The sequence below is a fragment of the Emydura macquarii genome, unplaced genomic scaffold (assembly GCF_026122565.2).
Source record: "Emydura macquarii macquarii isolate MOO-44397 ecotype Brisbane River unplaced genomic scaffold, CSIRO-AGI_Emac_v2 contig_2473, whole genome shotgun sequence".
NCBI classification, from domain to species: Eukaryota; Metazoa; Chordata; order Testudines; family Chelidae; genus Emydura; species Emydura macquarii.
This window is the reverse complement of record NW_027132610.1, coordinates 40824401-40839420: the sequence shown is the minus strand read 5'-3', so window position 1 is coordinate 40839420 and position 15020 is coordinate 40824401. Positions and strand designations below refer to the sequence as shown.

The following is a 15020-nucleotide window of genomic DNA, read 5'->3' as shown; positions in this document are numbered from 1 at the left end:
GGACAGGCTAGCCACTCCAAGATCATGCCTAGTGTCTCGGATGAGCACGTACTTGAGAAGACTAGTCCAGCTTGCAGCAGAAATGTTTTATTTTTAGCACATTAGCTCAATGAGAGCTGGTGCGAGGCTGTCAACTTGAGCTGGGAATTGTATCCCCAAGAGTGACAGATGTAGACAGAGCCTAAGATGCCAACGCTCATTTTATACTCTAATCCAGGTAGTCTGTAACCTAAGAAAGTTACTTATACGTACATTTTTAAAAAAATCAAATAAACTGAAAACTAGTTGGCTCTTTTATTTCCCTGTCAAGATCTCAGTTCACATTCTATGCTAATTGTATGTACAAATCTTAGAAAAATAAACCAGTAGCTGTTTTTGTTCTTTTCACTTATCCAATTCTGTTTGGATTCACACACACCACCCTCCGTAGCTCAGCTTCTTCTTCCAAGCCCGGGAGAATGAGGCCTGGCAGCCTGCCCTAAAGGCCAGTTGGATTTTACACATAGAAGTGGAAACAGGTTCCAAGATCAAGGAGTGGAACACATCCATCCACTGGCTTCGTTTCTCCTTTGGGCCGCTCTGTGAAAGGCTGCTGTAGAAGGGGAACAATCTCTCACATAGCCAAGACACACATTTAGGGCTTGATAGGTTAAATCCGACATCTTGAATTGCGCCTAGAACTAATTGCCGGCTTTGTCAGACCACGGCACACAAGTGTATCTCATCTGAGATCATCAGCTCTGAACAGAGAGCTTAGTATGTAAAAATCTTTCCAAGTTCAATTTTAACTTCAGTTCAACACTGATTAATTCAGTACAATTTAACTACTTCATTTCTGAGGGAGCTGCAGTAAATCCCATTGGCTGCAATGAGAAATGTACCCCCAAAAAATAAATAAATAAATAAATAAAAATCACCTGTGGCACTGAGAGGGGACCTCTTTCTTTCCAAGAATCTCTCACTGATACGGATATATTGCCTGCCGTAGGACTAAACATAACAATTAAAAAAAAAAAAAAGTGTGCACTTCCCTAAATTGCCTAATTGTACATAGAGGAAAGAGGAGTGACATGATATCTGTTATTTATTGGACCAATGTCTGTCTGTGAGAGAGAGAAACTTTAGAGATTCACAGAGCTCTTCTTCATGTCTGGGAAATGTAACCAGAGTATCTCAGCTAAATCCAAGTGGGACAGATTGTTAAACAAAAGGGGTTAACACATGTTGCAAGAAGCCACTTAAAATGAAATGGGCAATTAACACCTCTCTAGTTATAGGACATACCCATATATCATATAATTGTACATACACATCTATTCATATTAAAAATGGAACATTCATCAATATTTACCAAACAAAGGTGCCAAACTATTTTCCTTTACCTGGAATAGGCAGTAACTCTGGTATCTTGGTAAATGTTGACTTTTTAAGATAGCAAGTACTGTACGGTCAAGCTGTTAGCACTCTGCATTGCCCTGGAAGAGATTCTGGCTCATGCAAAATTATGAGTGACAAAGGTGGTTTTGACCCATAGATCTCATGCATTTAGCAGCTAAGGGGGGTGGCTGTGGTGAAACATCTGTTACAATTGGGCACTCTTCAATACCTGGTTAGTCATTACTAGTTTCACCGGAGATGCCAGCTATCCCAGCTATAAGGAGAGAACAATAATGCTGGCTTCTGTAGATTGGAACAGGATGCAGATTAGAACAGATCCAACTCTTTGTACCCTGGATTTCTTGGTGAGTATTATTTGGCAGTATCAGAAAATACATAAGAGGACTAAGGCAATAGTTTTATAAGGTTAGAGAGCCCTTACATGAGTGAGGGATGCATTGCTAATCTGTGGGTGTTAAATAAACCTTGAGCAGTTCAAAAAAGAGTTGAAAAACTGTGTCCCCTACCAATTTTCTCTAAGAGTTAATAAGTTTTATAATAGTGGTGGTGTTTGTTTCTCCAGTTATCTACATATATTCTTATGTGATTTAAAAAAAAAATCACAATCACTAATCAGTTGGGCATCCAGCTGTAACTTGCTATAATCATATATAAACAGCACTGGAAAAATCATGTACATAAATTTTAAACCAAGAGTCTGGGGAACATACAAGGTTTACCTAATAAAAATAAAGTATTTTCACAGTGCATACTGCACTCTTGTGTACAACAGAAGTATTACCATTTGTAAGTCAATTTCTACTTCACCTTTTTTTAAAAACAGGAGATATTTTGTTCATCACCTGCTACTTTAAAATAAATTCACTAATGTCTTACAAAATGATTTCCACATACTCAGTTTTCCAAAACATGTAACTTTGGAGCCCAAATTTTCCATTCTTGATATTTTCTTTAGGATCACTTTAAAAAAAATGAGCAAAACACATTCTATGCTCACCTGAATTTGTAAGAGTTAAAATGCATTTTGCACCTCTGAACAATGGTATTTGGCCATATGAAGACATGACTCCATCAGTTTCATACACTCACTTCACAGCTGGTGTATTCTACTTGCAAGTACATATTTCTAACTTTTAAAAGCAAATCAAGGAAGTCAGATATTCTGATATACATTTCTGAGACAAATTCCAGTCACAGAATCACAGTACATAGGGCTCTGACTCCTATCAAGACAAATATAACAGTGTGCTTGCAGACTCTGCTTTGTTTCAAGACATTTTATACTTTCCAAAAGTAATTTTAAGGCAAAAAGAAATTTGTCTGTATTCTAGGTAAAATTTGGCTAAAAGAGATTCAATTCTTATTGTCCTTGGAGATCTGCACATTCTTGCAAAAATTCAATGTGTTCCAAAGGCTGAATAATAAAATCTTCAGTAGCTAAGTGTTGTAATAAAGTTATGCCATAGATAGAAAAAACAAACAGAAACAAACAATATTTACATTGCTCACTCAAGCACAGCATGATATTGCTGAAATAGATTCTTTATTTCTGAAACATTCCAAAACAGCAGTATACACAGTTGTAATCAAATAGTAAATCATATGCCATTATAAGAAAGCATTGATTAGTGCAACTGGATTTTGTAAAAGATCTATCAAAAAGATTTATTTGCATTAAAACTCATTCATTTCCCATAAGCAACCATTAATAAAACATTACAATTTTATTTTTTGTAAAAGTATTGAAAAACTAATTGTCGTTTAGTGACCATTGCATCTTTTAAGTGAAATGTAATTTATGCTGCCATTATAAATACAAAACACTATGATAATAAATTAACATTTGAACAAATGAATGAAAGACAAAATTATGTTGACCCAGCTGTACGGCAGTTTCCAGTGAATGCTACTATTTTGTGCTTTAGGAACATAAAAAAATACTGCTTTCATATTGCCCATGGTATGTTTTTGAAGGATATGTTCCCAGTGCTAAAAAATAGTACATCACCACAAAAATATTATTTATGGCACACACAAAAATTAAATCCCCTTTCTGTGGTTCAATCAAGTGTGAAAGAAATTAAGTGCAAAAAATAAAATTCTTGGAAACACTAAAACATAATTCCAAGTACATAATATAGACCCCCCAAACCTGCAACAAAATGCATAATGCCATTACAAAGTACACTGAATAAATTATCTTACCAGATGACAACGTTGTTTGAAATGGTATTTCTTAACTCTCTCAAAGGAAGTATGTCTGGTATTTTGCACATATGTAAAAATGCCTTAAGTTCTAAATAATAGTACCACAACTGTTAGTTTGATAACATTGCAGTTTTCCAAGCAAATGACGAAGTGCAATATTTAGTCTAATGTTCATTTTAAAAAAAATGACAGTGTATAATGGATATTCTTACATACAGTGTTAAAACCCAAGGGAATTAGTGTTGTGGGACCCTCCCTTCCTGTAACAGTTACCCAGCCAGCTGGGTAATAGAAACCACAATATTTCTTTTCCGTTGTTCAGGGATATCCGACATCAATAGCATCCATCTCTCCAATTTCCATCTCGTAGAGTACTGAGAGAAGAAAGAGGCTTTGGAGGCTGAAGAAAGCTGTTTTTAAAAATATGAGAACAACAAGACATGCATCAGTCACCTATGTAATGAAATGGCCTTGTAGATGTTCCCATATATACATGCATGAATACTCTTCCACAGCATATTCCCTGCTCTATGCTAATATAATATAAATGGTATAACTATGGGGTGAAATCCTGACCCCATTGAAGGCAATGCAAATTTTGCTATTTACTTCAACGGGACCAGGATTTCAATCTTAAACTCTAGGGTGTGATTCTGACCTGATGCAGGAACAAGTATGGAGCCTGGGACAAAAAGTAAAACTCCCAGTCCTCCTTTTCCTCCCCACCGTCACCAACTCTTCTCATCACTCCGATGTTTTGTCCTGCTCATCCCATTCTTCTCCACATTTACAGAAAAAAAGCTCATTTCTTGTTTTTACCCCTCTCCACTGTTTTCCCTCCAGTCCACAAAAAATTATTTACTTCTCACATAGCACCAGTAATAAAAGTTCTGCAAGCCAAATGAGGCCCTCTGGAGACCTGTGTAATCTCATCTTTTTCAATAGGTTTGCACAGATGAGACAGGCTGGAGACTTAGGCCTTGTCTACACTAGAAAAATAAGTCAACCTAACATAGGTTGATTTACAGCAGCGCATGGACTCTCAGCTCCCTACTGGGAGCCCCACAGGCTCCCAAGCTTCCAGAGGGCTGTCCCCCCTCGCCACTGCCCGGTCCTTGCTGGGAGCCAGGGGAAGCTGCCTGTGGCTCTCCCCATCCCCGTTCCCAGGGGGAAGCTGCCTAGGGCTTCTCACCCTGCTCCCAGCTGGGAGTGGAGACCAGCTGCTCAGTTCTCAGGGGGCGCTAGAGCGATGAAATTGACAAAAATGACAGCCCCACAGCCGATGTAAGGGACACAGTATCTACATTGACACTGCGTCACCCTAACTGAGCCAACATAAGCCCTACACCTCTTGTTGAGGTGGTTTTATTACATCAGCATAGCAAGGGAGTTACATTGGTGGGAGGAGCATTTTAGTCTGTGCACCTCCACTGTTTAGTGGACAAAAACTGACTTTTGTCGTTAAAACTTTGTAGTGTAGACCAGTCCTTAGTAACAATTCTGTCGATGATGCACAAGATCAAACATAACCTCCTTCCCTCTCACTTAGCTGTTTTGGCTCTGTAGGGCTAATGGGATTAAAAAGTGATACAAATACATTTTTGTCACTAAAAATAGTAGCTACATCCCAATACATAGACTGCAGAAAATAATTTCAGTTTAAAAAAAAAAAAAAAAGAGTTAGAGACATTCCCCCACATAAACTGTTGTGCTCAACCTGCATTTGAAAAAACAAAAACAAAACAAACAAACCACAGTACGTTATAAAAATAGCACCTGTATTTTTCTGCCAGTGGCAGCAAAAAGTATTATCCAGGGGAGCGAGAGCCTTCCTGAAATTGGCCTATTCCAAGTTTTAAAAACATATCATCAGAAAACAAAGGTGGGAAACATTAGCGCCATAATGTAACAGCCAGTTTAATGGCAGATATTTATTATTAATTCCTTAGCAATTAACTATCCCCCAAACTTCCATGTACTATTGAGGATAGCTGTTTCAAATGAGATTTAAAGAAAACCTGCCTGGGACAATTAGTTTGACACACTATCCAACTCTGCTCCTTCTGCTTCTTTAACAATTTCATGAGGGCCACATACATTTTACAGCCACCGTATTTTGATTACATCACACTTTGCTGAAATTAAATGGTGGGCCTGGGAGGCAGAGTCCTGTGCGGGGGCTGGAAATGCTACTAGATGTGGTGATGTGAAATCTGCTAAGAGAGCCATCAACAGTTTCTTGGGGGAGCCATAGCCAGCTCCAATTCCCTGCTACTGCTTCTTGGAAAGCCAGTTTTCATCCTCTCAAGTCTTGATTCGCTCCCTTCCCTGCTCTCTCTCTAGTTACAACTACGGCTGATTCTGCTTCCTCTCAGGCATCTGGGGCTGGAGGAGGGGGGCAAGTTGCGGCAAGGAAGATGGAATTGGTAAATAAACTGCTGATTCTTGCTTTACTCTGCAGTCAGTGGTCTAGTGGTTAAAAGTAGATTGAAACAGCAGACGGAGCTCTCTCTAAACTTTTAATGGGAGGGGGAACTGGGCTTCCATCCATTTTCTTTACATTCATAACACTTTTGGCTCCCCTCACACACACTTCTCCCTCCCAGGGTCCAACCCTTATAGGACTCCAGGCTCTATTCTTGCGCCCATGCTAAAGCCTTAGGGCAGCAGAGGGAAGACATGCCCTTTACACACAAGCAATGCCACCCGTGACTCTTCCTGGCAGCTTAAGCAGTTCAAGCCCCATAATTCCCAGTCCACATTGCAACAAGACAGCGAAGAGGGGCTGGAATTTAGAATGAATTATGTGAACTATTCTTTTTTAAGTAATCTTTGGGGCTAGGTAGGAGAGAGAGAAATAATTTCTTTGCTGGGACTCAACCTTTAACTACTGAAGTGTACAGTTCAGCAATGCCACATTACTAAACCTATCAGCACTATTAGAAAGGATGCAGAACTATTAAATGGCACTTTGTGTAATGAAACTGATCACTTAATCAGAGTTCTCTCAAAGGGAAAATTACTGCCGTAACTAACAGCCTGCGAGCAGCTCTAAAATCATTTACATTTTTTGTAAGCAAGAAAGAGCTGCTTTCATTTTCTCAAAAATGATTCTTTACATAAAACATATTCGTTGTGAGGGGGAAAGCAAGCTAACCAGTTTCTTCTCCATGAGGGGCTGAGAGAGGAGAGCAGTTCAGCCAATTGCTCACTCCTCCAAAAAAGACGAAAGCAGAAAGGAGATAGAAGGCCACCAGTTGGTGGCCCTTTGGGGACCAAAAAAGGCAAGGTTCAGGGTATGTAGGATGGGAGTATCTGCTTAGCAGGGATGCGTAGGGAAGTTTGCTGGTTCGGCAAGTTTCATCTGGTTTGCTTCTCCTTTTCAGATGAACCAGGGAGTGCAAGCAACTGAACTCACTAGAAAGATCTGGTGAAATTTGGGCAAACTTCACCCAATTGGTTTCACACAATTCTACCCCAGTGGAGTATCTCTAAAGTTCACTAGAAAAATCAATAAAATCTGTTGTGATGCTGGCAGACCAGGTGCCAGTTCATGCTAAGGCCCATAGGCCTCCGTGAACATGGACAAATGCATAGCTGGAAACCAGTCTGGCCCACCTGCGTGTTAGCATTGTTAAAACAGATGTGAAGCTTGTAAGACCTTTTTTTAGACTTTTGTAAGTCTCACAAAAAAACGTTTTATTTTTAAATAAGGCTGGCCGCTGGCATACAAAAAACAGCTAATTTTTAGTAAACTGGACGCTGTGAAATAAAATGCAAACACACAAAAGCATTTCATAAGTGCTTCCGGTACCTGAACTAATGCTGCAAATGCTCAAGTTGCCTAATATAGGGAGACCTTATGTGAGGCACTTAGCTATCTACTTTAAGGAGCTATCACTGGCTCCTGGTGCGGTCTTTTGAGAGGTCGCTGCTGCTTCTGACTGGTTGTCCTTAGTTTGTCCCCCCAGTCAGGACAGTCCTTGGACCACCAGTTCTAACTGAGTCTAGCAGTCTGCTTTAGTCTCTTGGCTGTGGTCATGGAGGCAGCCTTGCGCTGCCCCTTTGCTGTCCCAAGCCCTTCTGTTTCTCTTTCCTTCTCTGAACTCTCCCCTTCAGAGCAGGCCTTGTTTCTTCTATTGGCTGCAGCTGTGGGTGCCTGCCTCCAGCACTGGAAGCTCTGGCATCTGCATGGGGGTGTGGTCAAGGGGCTTGACTGTAAACAGGAGAGTCTCTCTCCCTTCTGTCTATGGAGTTTGTAGGCCCTATTACCCGTGTCCATCACTTTGATATCTAACAGCCTGGCCAAAGGGGATACTGATGAAGGAACCAGAGACAACAAAATACATTCTAGTCCATGTGCTAGTCTTGTAAGGAAACCATTGTGTTTCGAATGTGCGTTTATCTAGGAATATTACAATGCAAACATTTGCCAGGCTTCCCATTTTGATGTAAAAAAAATAAAATAAAATAAAAAAATCAGTTCTTTTAATTTTAAGATAATCATAGTTAAAAACATTTTTTTTTTTTTTGACTTTTCAGTCTCTTCATGGAAACAGACTGATAACCCTGGTGGTCTGAAATACTCTTTCTTAAAAGTTATTCTAATGATAATGGTTAAGCTTTAGTGGCTGGATTTACCCCAATAAAATCCCTAAAGAGTAGAAGCTTTTATTACCTATATTTATTATTTAAAAAGAGAAAAAACTGAAGACTTGAAGAGCTCCAGGCTGAGCTCCAATTTGTCTGTTTTCAGACTCATAAACTTGTCACTGAACCACTACTTGGAACGTAACTATCTTCAGGGATCATCAGTCTGGCTCTAGGGTAGCACATAATACCATGCCTGTACATCTGCTCTAAAAAGTCTATTTTTTATTTGGCTCAAGTTTTAATAAGCAGTATTGTGCATCTTTCCCTTCATTACCATTAGTTATATGAAAAATTTTATAGTCAAAATCTTAGAGACCCATAAGAATATTACATATAGTATTTCAATGAAAAGGAAACAATCAACAGTACATTCTCCCCCTGCTTAACTATTTCATTTATCTTAAAATTAGATGTTATTCAACTAAGGCAGTGACCCAATTATTTATTTTTATTATCTATTTAATGCCTAAAATGTGCTAAGGACTTGACAAAGGTAAAAGAGATGCAGTTTATGTACAAAGGAGCTTACAGTGTAAAGGCCCAATTCTGCGAACATGGCTAATGTTACATGAGACTATTCACTGTAGAAAATGCTACACAAGCATCTGATTGATTCTTCTTCTTTTTCAACACTTAGCCCAACGATCGGCCATAGAGATCATTCACCATTTGGTTCATTCCAGTGTGGCCGCAAGGACTTGACGGGCCGAATGTCCCACATCAAGCCCCAATGTCCAACCTGTACCTCATCGTGGTGGAGGGGTGTAACATCTGAAATAGGGGATTGCTCGTTGGAGCTATGCCGTCAGCTATGAAGGTGGGTCTGAAATATCACCTTGGGTGTTATGCGAGGTGGACTGGTCCAACTGGACTGAGAACCCTGAAAATAATGGCTAACACAGACAGCGAAGACACAAGGCAGCAGCTACCCCTAGCTACCGGAGGTGAAGAAAGTAGCCAAGAAAGACTCAGTGTCTCAGGTTGCACATCATAAAGCTAGTACTGGTAGGCCAGGAAAAGGTTTATGTTACCGCACCTCCTTCTCATCCCAGTGGGATGAGGTATTTTTTGGGACAATTGCTTTTGATCAACATGAATTTGATGGATTGGACTTTCCATTTAGACATAACAGGTAACATGACAGGCTATAAGCATGTGAAGAGGTGAAAGGAGGTAAGAATGATATCAATATAATGGATATTTAGGTTGGTTACACGTCCGCAGTACTGATTTTTATTATATTTTCATATTAATTTAATTGTTTATGTATTTTCCAAGTAATTAGCCAAGAATTTTGGGGGGGTTGTTTACTTTTTGTTGTTGTTTTTAGTAAGCAGTATCTTCAAACAAGAAGGGTAACCCATCTGCCTTTGAGAGCATTCTCTGCCAGTACTACAGATACCCATGACTTCTGCAACTTCAGCAACTGATAATTTAACAACTTCTGTGCAAAGTTTTGCATGCCTTAGGAAAAGGAGCTCAACAGAAGGATGTGAAATTAGGAAAAGAACACAAGGAGACAGATATCTCTACAATAAACAGTTCCTATTCCAAAAGAGAGTGAGTTCCAGCAGAGAACCAAAAAGGCTAAATTGGAAATCTAAGAGTACACACTTCACAGAAGAGGAAACGGATGGTTCTTTTTTGAAGTCCCCTTTGCACCAATACAGTAGGCTAAACTGTGTTCTCATTTATACTGGTGTAAAACCAGAATAACTCCACTGAAGCAAAACTGAGAGTCAAAACAGTTTTTCTGGATCTTGCCAATATCTAGTTGAAACTAGGGCATGGATGAGAGGTACATGGCCAAAACTCAGCCCAGACAGGACCAAGGTGATATACAGTGGATTGAAGGAAGCAGCTGGAGATGGCAAAAGTATTTTTGAGGGAATTCATCCCACATCAGTCAGAAGAGTTCATAACTGAAAGTTTATTTTAGACTCCCAATTGCAGTTAGATGATTACATTATAATTTCTATCACTTTAAGCTTACCCTATTGCTCTATATGGGTCTATACCTTAAAACCATTTGGAGACTAAAGATGGTGCAGACTGTAAAGTTGGTGCAGACTGTAGCAGCTCACTTGCTAAAAAGGACATTTCTCTGGGAGTAAATGACATTAGTGCTCCATTATCTGCACTAGTTGCTTATTGGTCTCCAGATGGAATTTAAAAGGCATTGGTCATGACCTACACAGCCCTACTTGGCATGCGACCTGCCTACCTGACACACTGCCTCTCTCACTGGGCCATTTGGCCACAGCTGCAGTCAGAAAGGAGGGGGCTCTCAGCAAGCCATTCTCCATGTGAACTCTGGGATACTTGAATTTGCTCAAACCATTTGTTCGAAATAGCTGGAACTGGATTATCTTCGGGGCGCAATGCGCAAGCCATTATTTGACAGGGTTTAGAGAGGGAAGGTTGAGGTTGTTCTCTGGGAGGGGAGAGAAAGGGAGGTAAAATGGGAGCTGCTTTAATTTACTTTTGGCTTGCTGAATTACACTGTTACCTGTATGCAATTATTTAACATTGCTGGGTGGTTATGTAACTTATAAGTTAATTGTTAGGATTCACTGGGGTTTATGAATGGGCAGTTTTCATTGTTTAAAGAGAAAGAAATGTACTGAGGACAGAATTTGACCCAGCGTCAGTAGCCTTTAAAAGCATTTTTGTTTAAAAGCCTTAGTCCATAAACTTTTCATATACTTTAAGGTCAGAAGAGACCATTATGATCATCTAGTCTGACCTCCTGCACAACGCAGGCCACAGAACCTCACCCACCCACTCCTCTAATAGACCCCTAACCTATGACTCAGTTATTGAAGTCCTCAAATCATAGTTTAAAGATTTCAAGGTACAGAGAATCCACCAGCAAATGACCCATGCTGCAGAAGAAGGTGAAAACCCCCCAGGGCCTCTGCCAATCTGCCCTGGAGGAAAATTCCTTCCCGGCCCCAAATATGGCGATCAGCTAAACCCTGAGCATGTGGGCAAGACCCACCAGCCACACACCCAGAAAGAATTCTCTGTAGTAACTCAGAACCCTCCCTATCTAACATCCCATCACAGGCTATTGGTCTTATTTACTGCTAGTAGTCGAAGATCAGTCAATTGCCAAGTTAGGCTGTCCCATCATACCATCCCCACCATAAACTTAACAAGCTCAATCTTAAAGCCAGCTAGGTTTTTTGTCCCCACTGCTCCCCTTGGAAGGCTGTGCAGGGCTTCACTCGCCTGGTGGTTAGAAACCTTCATCTAATTTCAAGTCTAAACTTCCTAATGGCCAGTTTATATCCATTTGTTCTTGTGTCCACATTGGTGCTGAACTTAAATAATTCCTTTCCCTCCCTGGTATTTATCCCTCTGATGTATTTACAGAGAGCAATCATATCTCCTCTCAGCCGTCTTCTGGTTAGGCTAAACAAACCAAGCTCTTTGAGTCTCCTCTCATAAGGCAGGTTTCCATTCCGCGGATCATCCTAGTAGCCCTTCTCTGCACCTGTTCCAGTTTTAATTTATCTTTTTTAAACATGGGAGACCAGAACTGCACACAGTATTCCAGATGACGTCTCACTAGCACCTTGTATAACGGTACTAAAACCTCCCTATCTCTATTGGAAATACCTCATCTGATGCATTAACTTTTTTCACAGCCACATCACATTGGCAGCTCATAGTCATCCTGTGATAAACCAATATGCCCAGGTCCTTCTCTTCCTCTGTCACTTCCAACTGATGCGTCCCCAGCTTATAGCAGAAATTCTTGTTATTAGTCCCTAAATGCATGACTTTGAACTTTCCACTATTATATTTCATCCTATTTCTATTACTCCAGTTTACAAGGTCATCCAGATCTTCTTGTATGATATCCCAATCCTTCTCTGTATTGGAAATACCTCCCAAATTTGTGTCATCAGCAAACTTTATTAACATACTCCTACTTCTTGTACCAAGATCAGTAATAAAATAAAATTCATACTACTTAAAAAAAAAAAAAAAGTTCTCAAAGCCAAGGCTGTCTATATGTAAAGGAGATGCATTTAGCTCTTTTCATTAAGAAGAAAATTCTCTTACCTTCGAACTGGCTGCGCAATTTTACTCCTGGGTATGCTACTCCCACTTAGGGCCAAAGATGGTCTTGGAAGAGCACTACGTCCTACAGTCCCAGGATTTGCAGTCTTGTTTGGCATTGGAATTCCAGTGTTAGAATATAACTGTAAGGTGCTGGATAAGGGAATACTACCGCTGCCTTGTACAGTCGGGCTTACATAAGCTGTAGCTTTGAGAGGCTGTCTGACAGACACAGGAAAATGTCCCACACTATGAACTCTGTGCTGAAGTTGTCCTGGAGATGGAACTGGAAAAGGATTGTAAGAAAATAAGTACACAATGTCAGTGCACACCACATAGTACGAGGTATTAGCACTTATTTCTAAATAAGTCTGCAGAGTGCTGAATGCATTCATCATTACAGAAGGCGACCTTTTGTTTCAATCAAACCAGATGTAAACAGGTTAAAAATTTAGCTCCTATCAAAATACAGAATGCATCTGTTAGTCTGGTTTAAGTAAAAATTCAAAAACTATCACCAAACAGAAATAAAATCACCAGACAAAAATCTCACCCCCTACTTCTTACTCCTCTTTTGCTCTGCAATGATTCAGTATTTATTCTAACTACAAGCCAAATCCCTCTAATGTAATTAAAGCTTTAACATGACAGACTTGTATTTGAAAATTGCTGAAATCATCATTTATTCTTCTTCTCAAATCATTAAAAACTGTTATAAACCACATGCTACTTCTTTCATAATAAGACAATTAGGGCTGGTTCACACTGACCGCGGGATTTGGCAGCAGTTGACGAGAGTTACGCAAAGTACGTAGAGTAGTTTGCGTAACTGACATCGACTGCTCAGCTTCTTCTGCGCGCTGTTCTCACTGCGCTGAGCCACTGGGAACAGCGTTCCCATCGACTCAGCGCTACGCTACTTGAGGGGGTGGACTTACTCAGTCGACTTCCTGATCGATTGAGTGGGTCTCATTGACCGCTCAATCGATCCTGAAAGATCGATCTGGCGGCGGCAATTTTGCCACCGTCAGTGTAAATGTAGCTTTATTTTGGCATTACAAAAAACATATACAGATCTATACTTTATGTATAAAAACAGCCAAAAGGTTATAAAATTGCTCCTGAATATGACAGTGGATTCCACATTCAATCTTACACAAACTATCACTTCAAATCAGTGCTGGTGTTACCCAGGGTTTCCAGAACACACAGCAGTGGTAACTTAACTATTTCACTCCACGTGGTTTCAGGAATAACTCAGTGGGAACACAGCATTTCCATCTGATAAAGATTAATACAAGCCAGAGTGTTCTTATCTAAAACTAGTATTAGATTTGAGCACACACAGACATAAGCAATAGGTTTGGAGCAGCCCAATTAATTACCTAGAATCTGGGATGGTATTGAGTAACTACAGCAGATCAGCCTTGGCCGAACGCTTCCCCACCAGGAAGTAAAGGTGTCAGGAAAAAATCTCTCCATAGCTTCAGAGAACTGCTCCAAAGCACATTCTATTATCTTGTCCTTTTACACTAACTATCACAAAACACATAAATCAGTGATCCTCTACTGGGTCATCACTTCTCCTAAATTCAATAACTATTTATTAACAACACATTCTTAACAATCTTAGTCATAATAAGCTTCTGTATCAGAGGTGCCTAAATTTAAGATTCCAGTCCACTTGTTTTCTTTCAATCTCAAATTATTGACTCTACTCTCTCATAATCCCATTCTGATTAACAGAAACTGCTAGCCTGCACTGACCTTGCCTCTAGAAGCCCTGCTTATTCAAATTAACCCTTAACTATGTGGTGTTCTATTTTCTTAATTCATGGTGGCTGAATGCACAAAATATGGCTGCTATTAGCTTAATCAACTTCTGGGGTAACAAACACACCACTCAAATTCAGGATAACACCAGAATTTCCAAAAGCTTTATATAGAGATTCTCTACACAACTCTGCCCTCTGGTGTGCATCAACTGCATATATTTTATGATCCACAACATGGAAACTAAACACAAAAGGGCCTCAAGTATTTAAGACACCTAAGGTATGTCTATACTGCATCTGAGTGCAAGCCTCCCAGCCTGGGCCCACAAACTCATGCTAAGTCATTAAAAATAGCTCTGTAAGTGCAGCAGCTCAGACACCTGAGGGTGCAACATCAAAGCACCATCTACACAGCTATTTTAAGCACACTAGCGTGATCCTGGCCACCACAAATCTGTGGAGCCCAGGTGGAGTGCACACATACCCTAAGTTCACAGCAGTCAATTCTTATATGTAAAAATTATGCCTACCTCCTGGTAGAGGTGAAATTCTGCTCAAAATATATATGTGTAATTCAATTAGCTGTACTAGTAAAATTTAAGCCTGCATATTTGCTATAAAAAGCTTCTCTTAAAACACATCTTCAGTATTGTTTCAGAGAACATTTTTATTATAAAACTGCTCCAAAAAGTTGTATAACAATAATATAGATTTATAAACATACCCAGCACATATTAAATACAATGTGAACACTCAACAGTACACACAGAGGCAAACCTGAACTTTTATTCGCTCCCCTCAAACCAATTCCCCTCATAATAACTAGATTTCAAATAACTCTTATGGCCCTGATTCAGCAAAGCACTTAAGCATGTGCTAACTTTAAATAGGTGAAAAGTTCTATTGAAATGAACA

At 39.8% G+C, this 15020-nt stretch overlaps 1 protein-coding gene across 2 annotated transcripts in view; it reads right to left on the bottom strand.

Annotated features, from left to right (window-relative positions):
• Positions 1 to 2905: 2905 nt before the first annotated feature.
• SLAIN1 (SLAIN motif family member 1) overlaps positions 2906 to 15020 on the bottom strand; it is a 71642-nt gene continuing 59527 nt past the window's right edge. For both annotated transcript variants that reach the window (XM_067563278.1, XM_067563279.1), the window contains 2 exons: positions 12334 to 12616; positions 2906 to 4016 (listed from right to left, as the gene is read on the bottom strand). In XM_067563278.1, the coding sequence (XP_067419379.1) occupies positions 3941 to 4016; positions 12334 to 12616 (359 nt within the window). In that variant the 3' untranslated portion in view covers positions 2906 to 3940. The remainder of the gene's footprint in view (positions 4017 to 12333; positions 12617 to 15020) is intronic.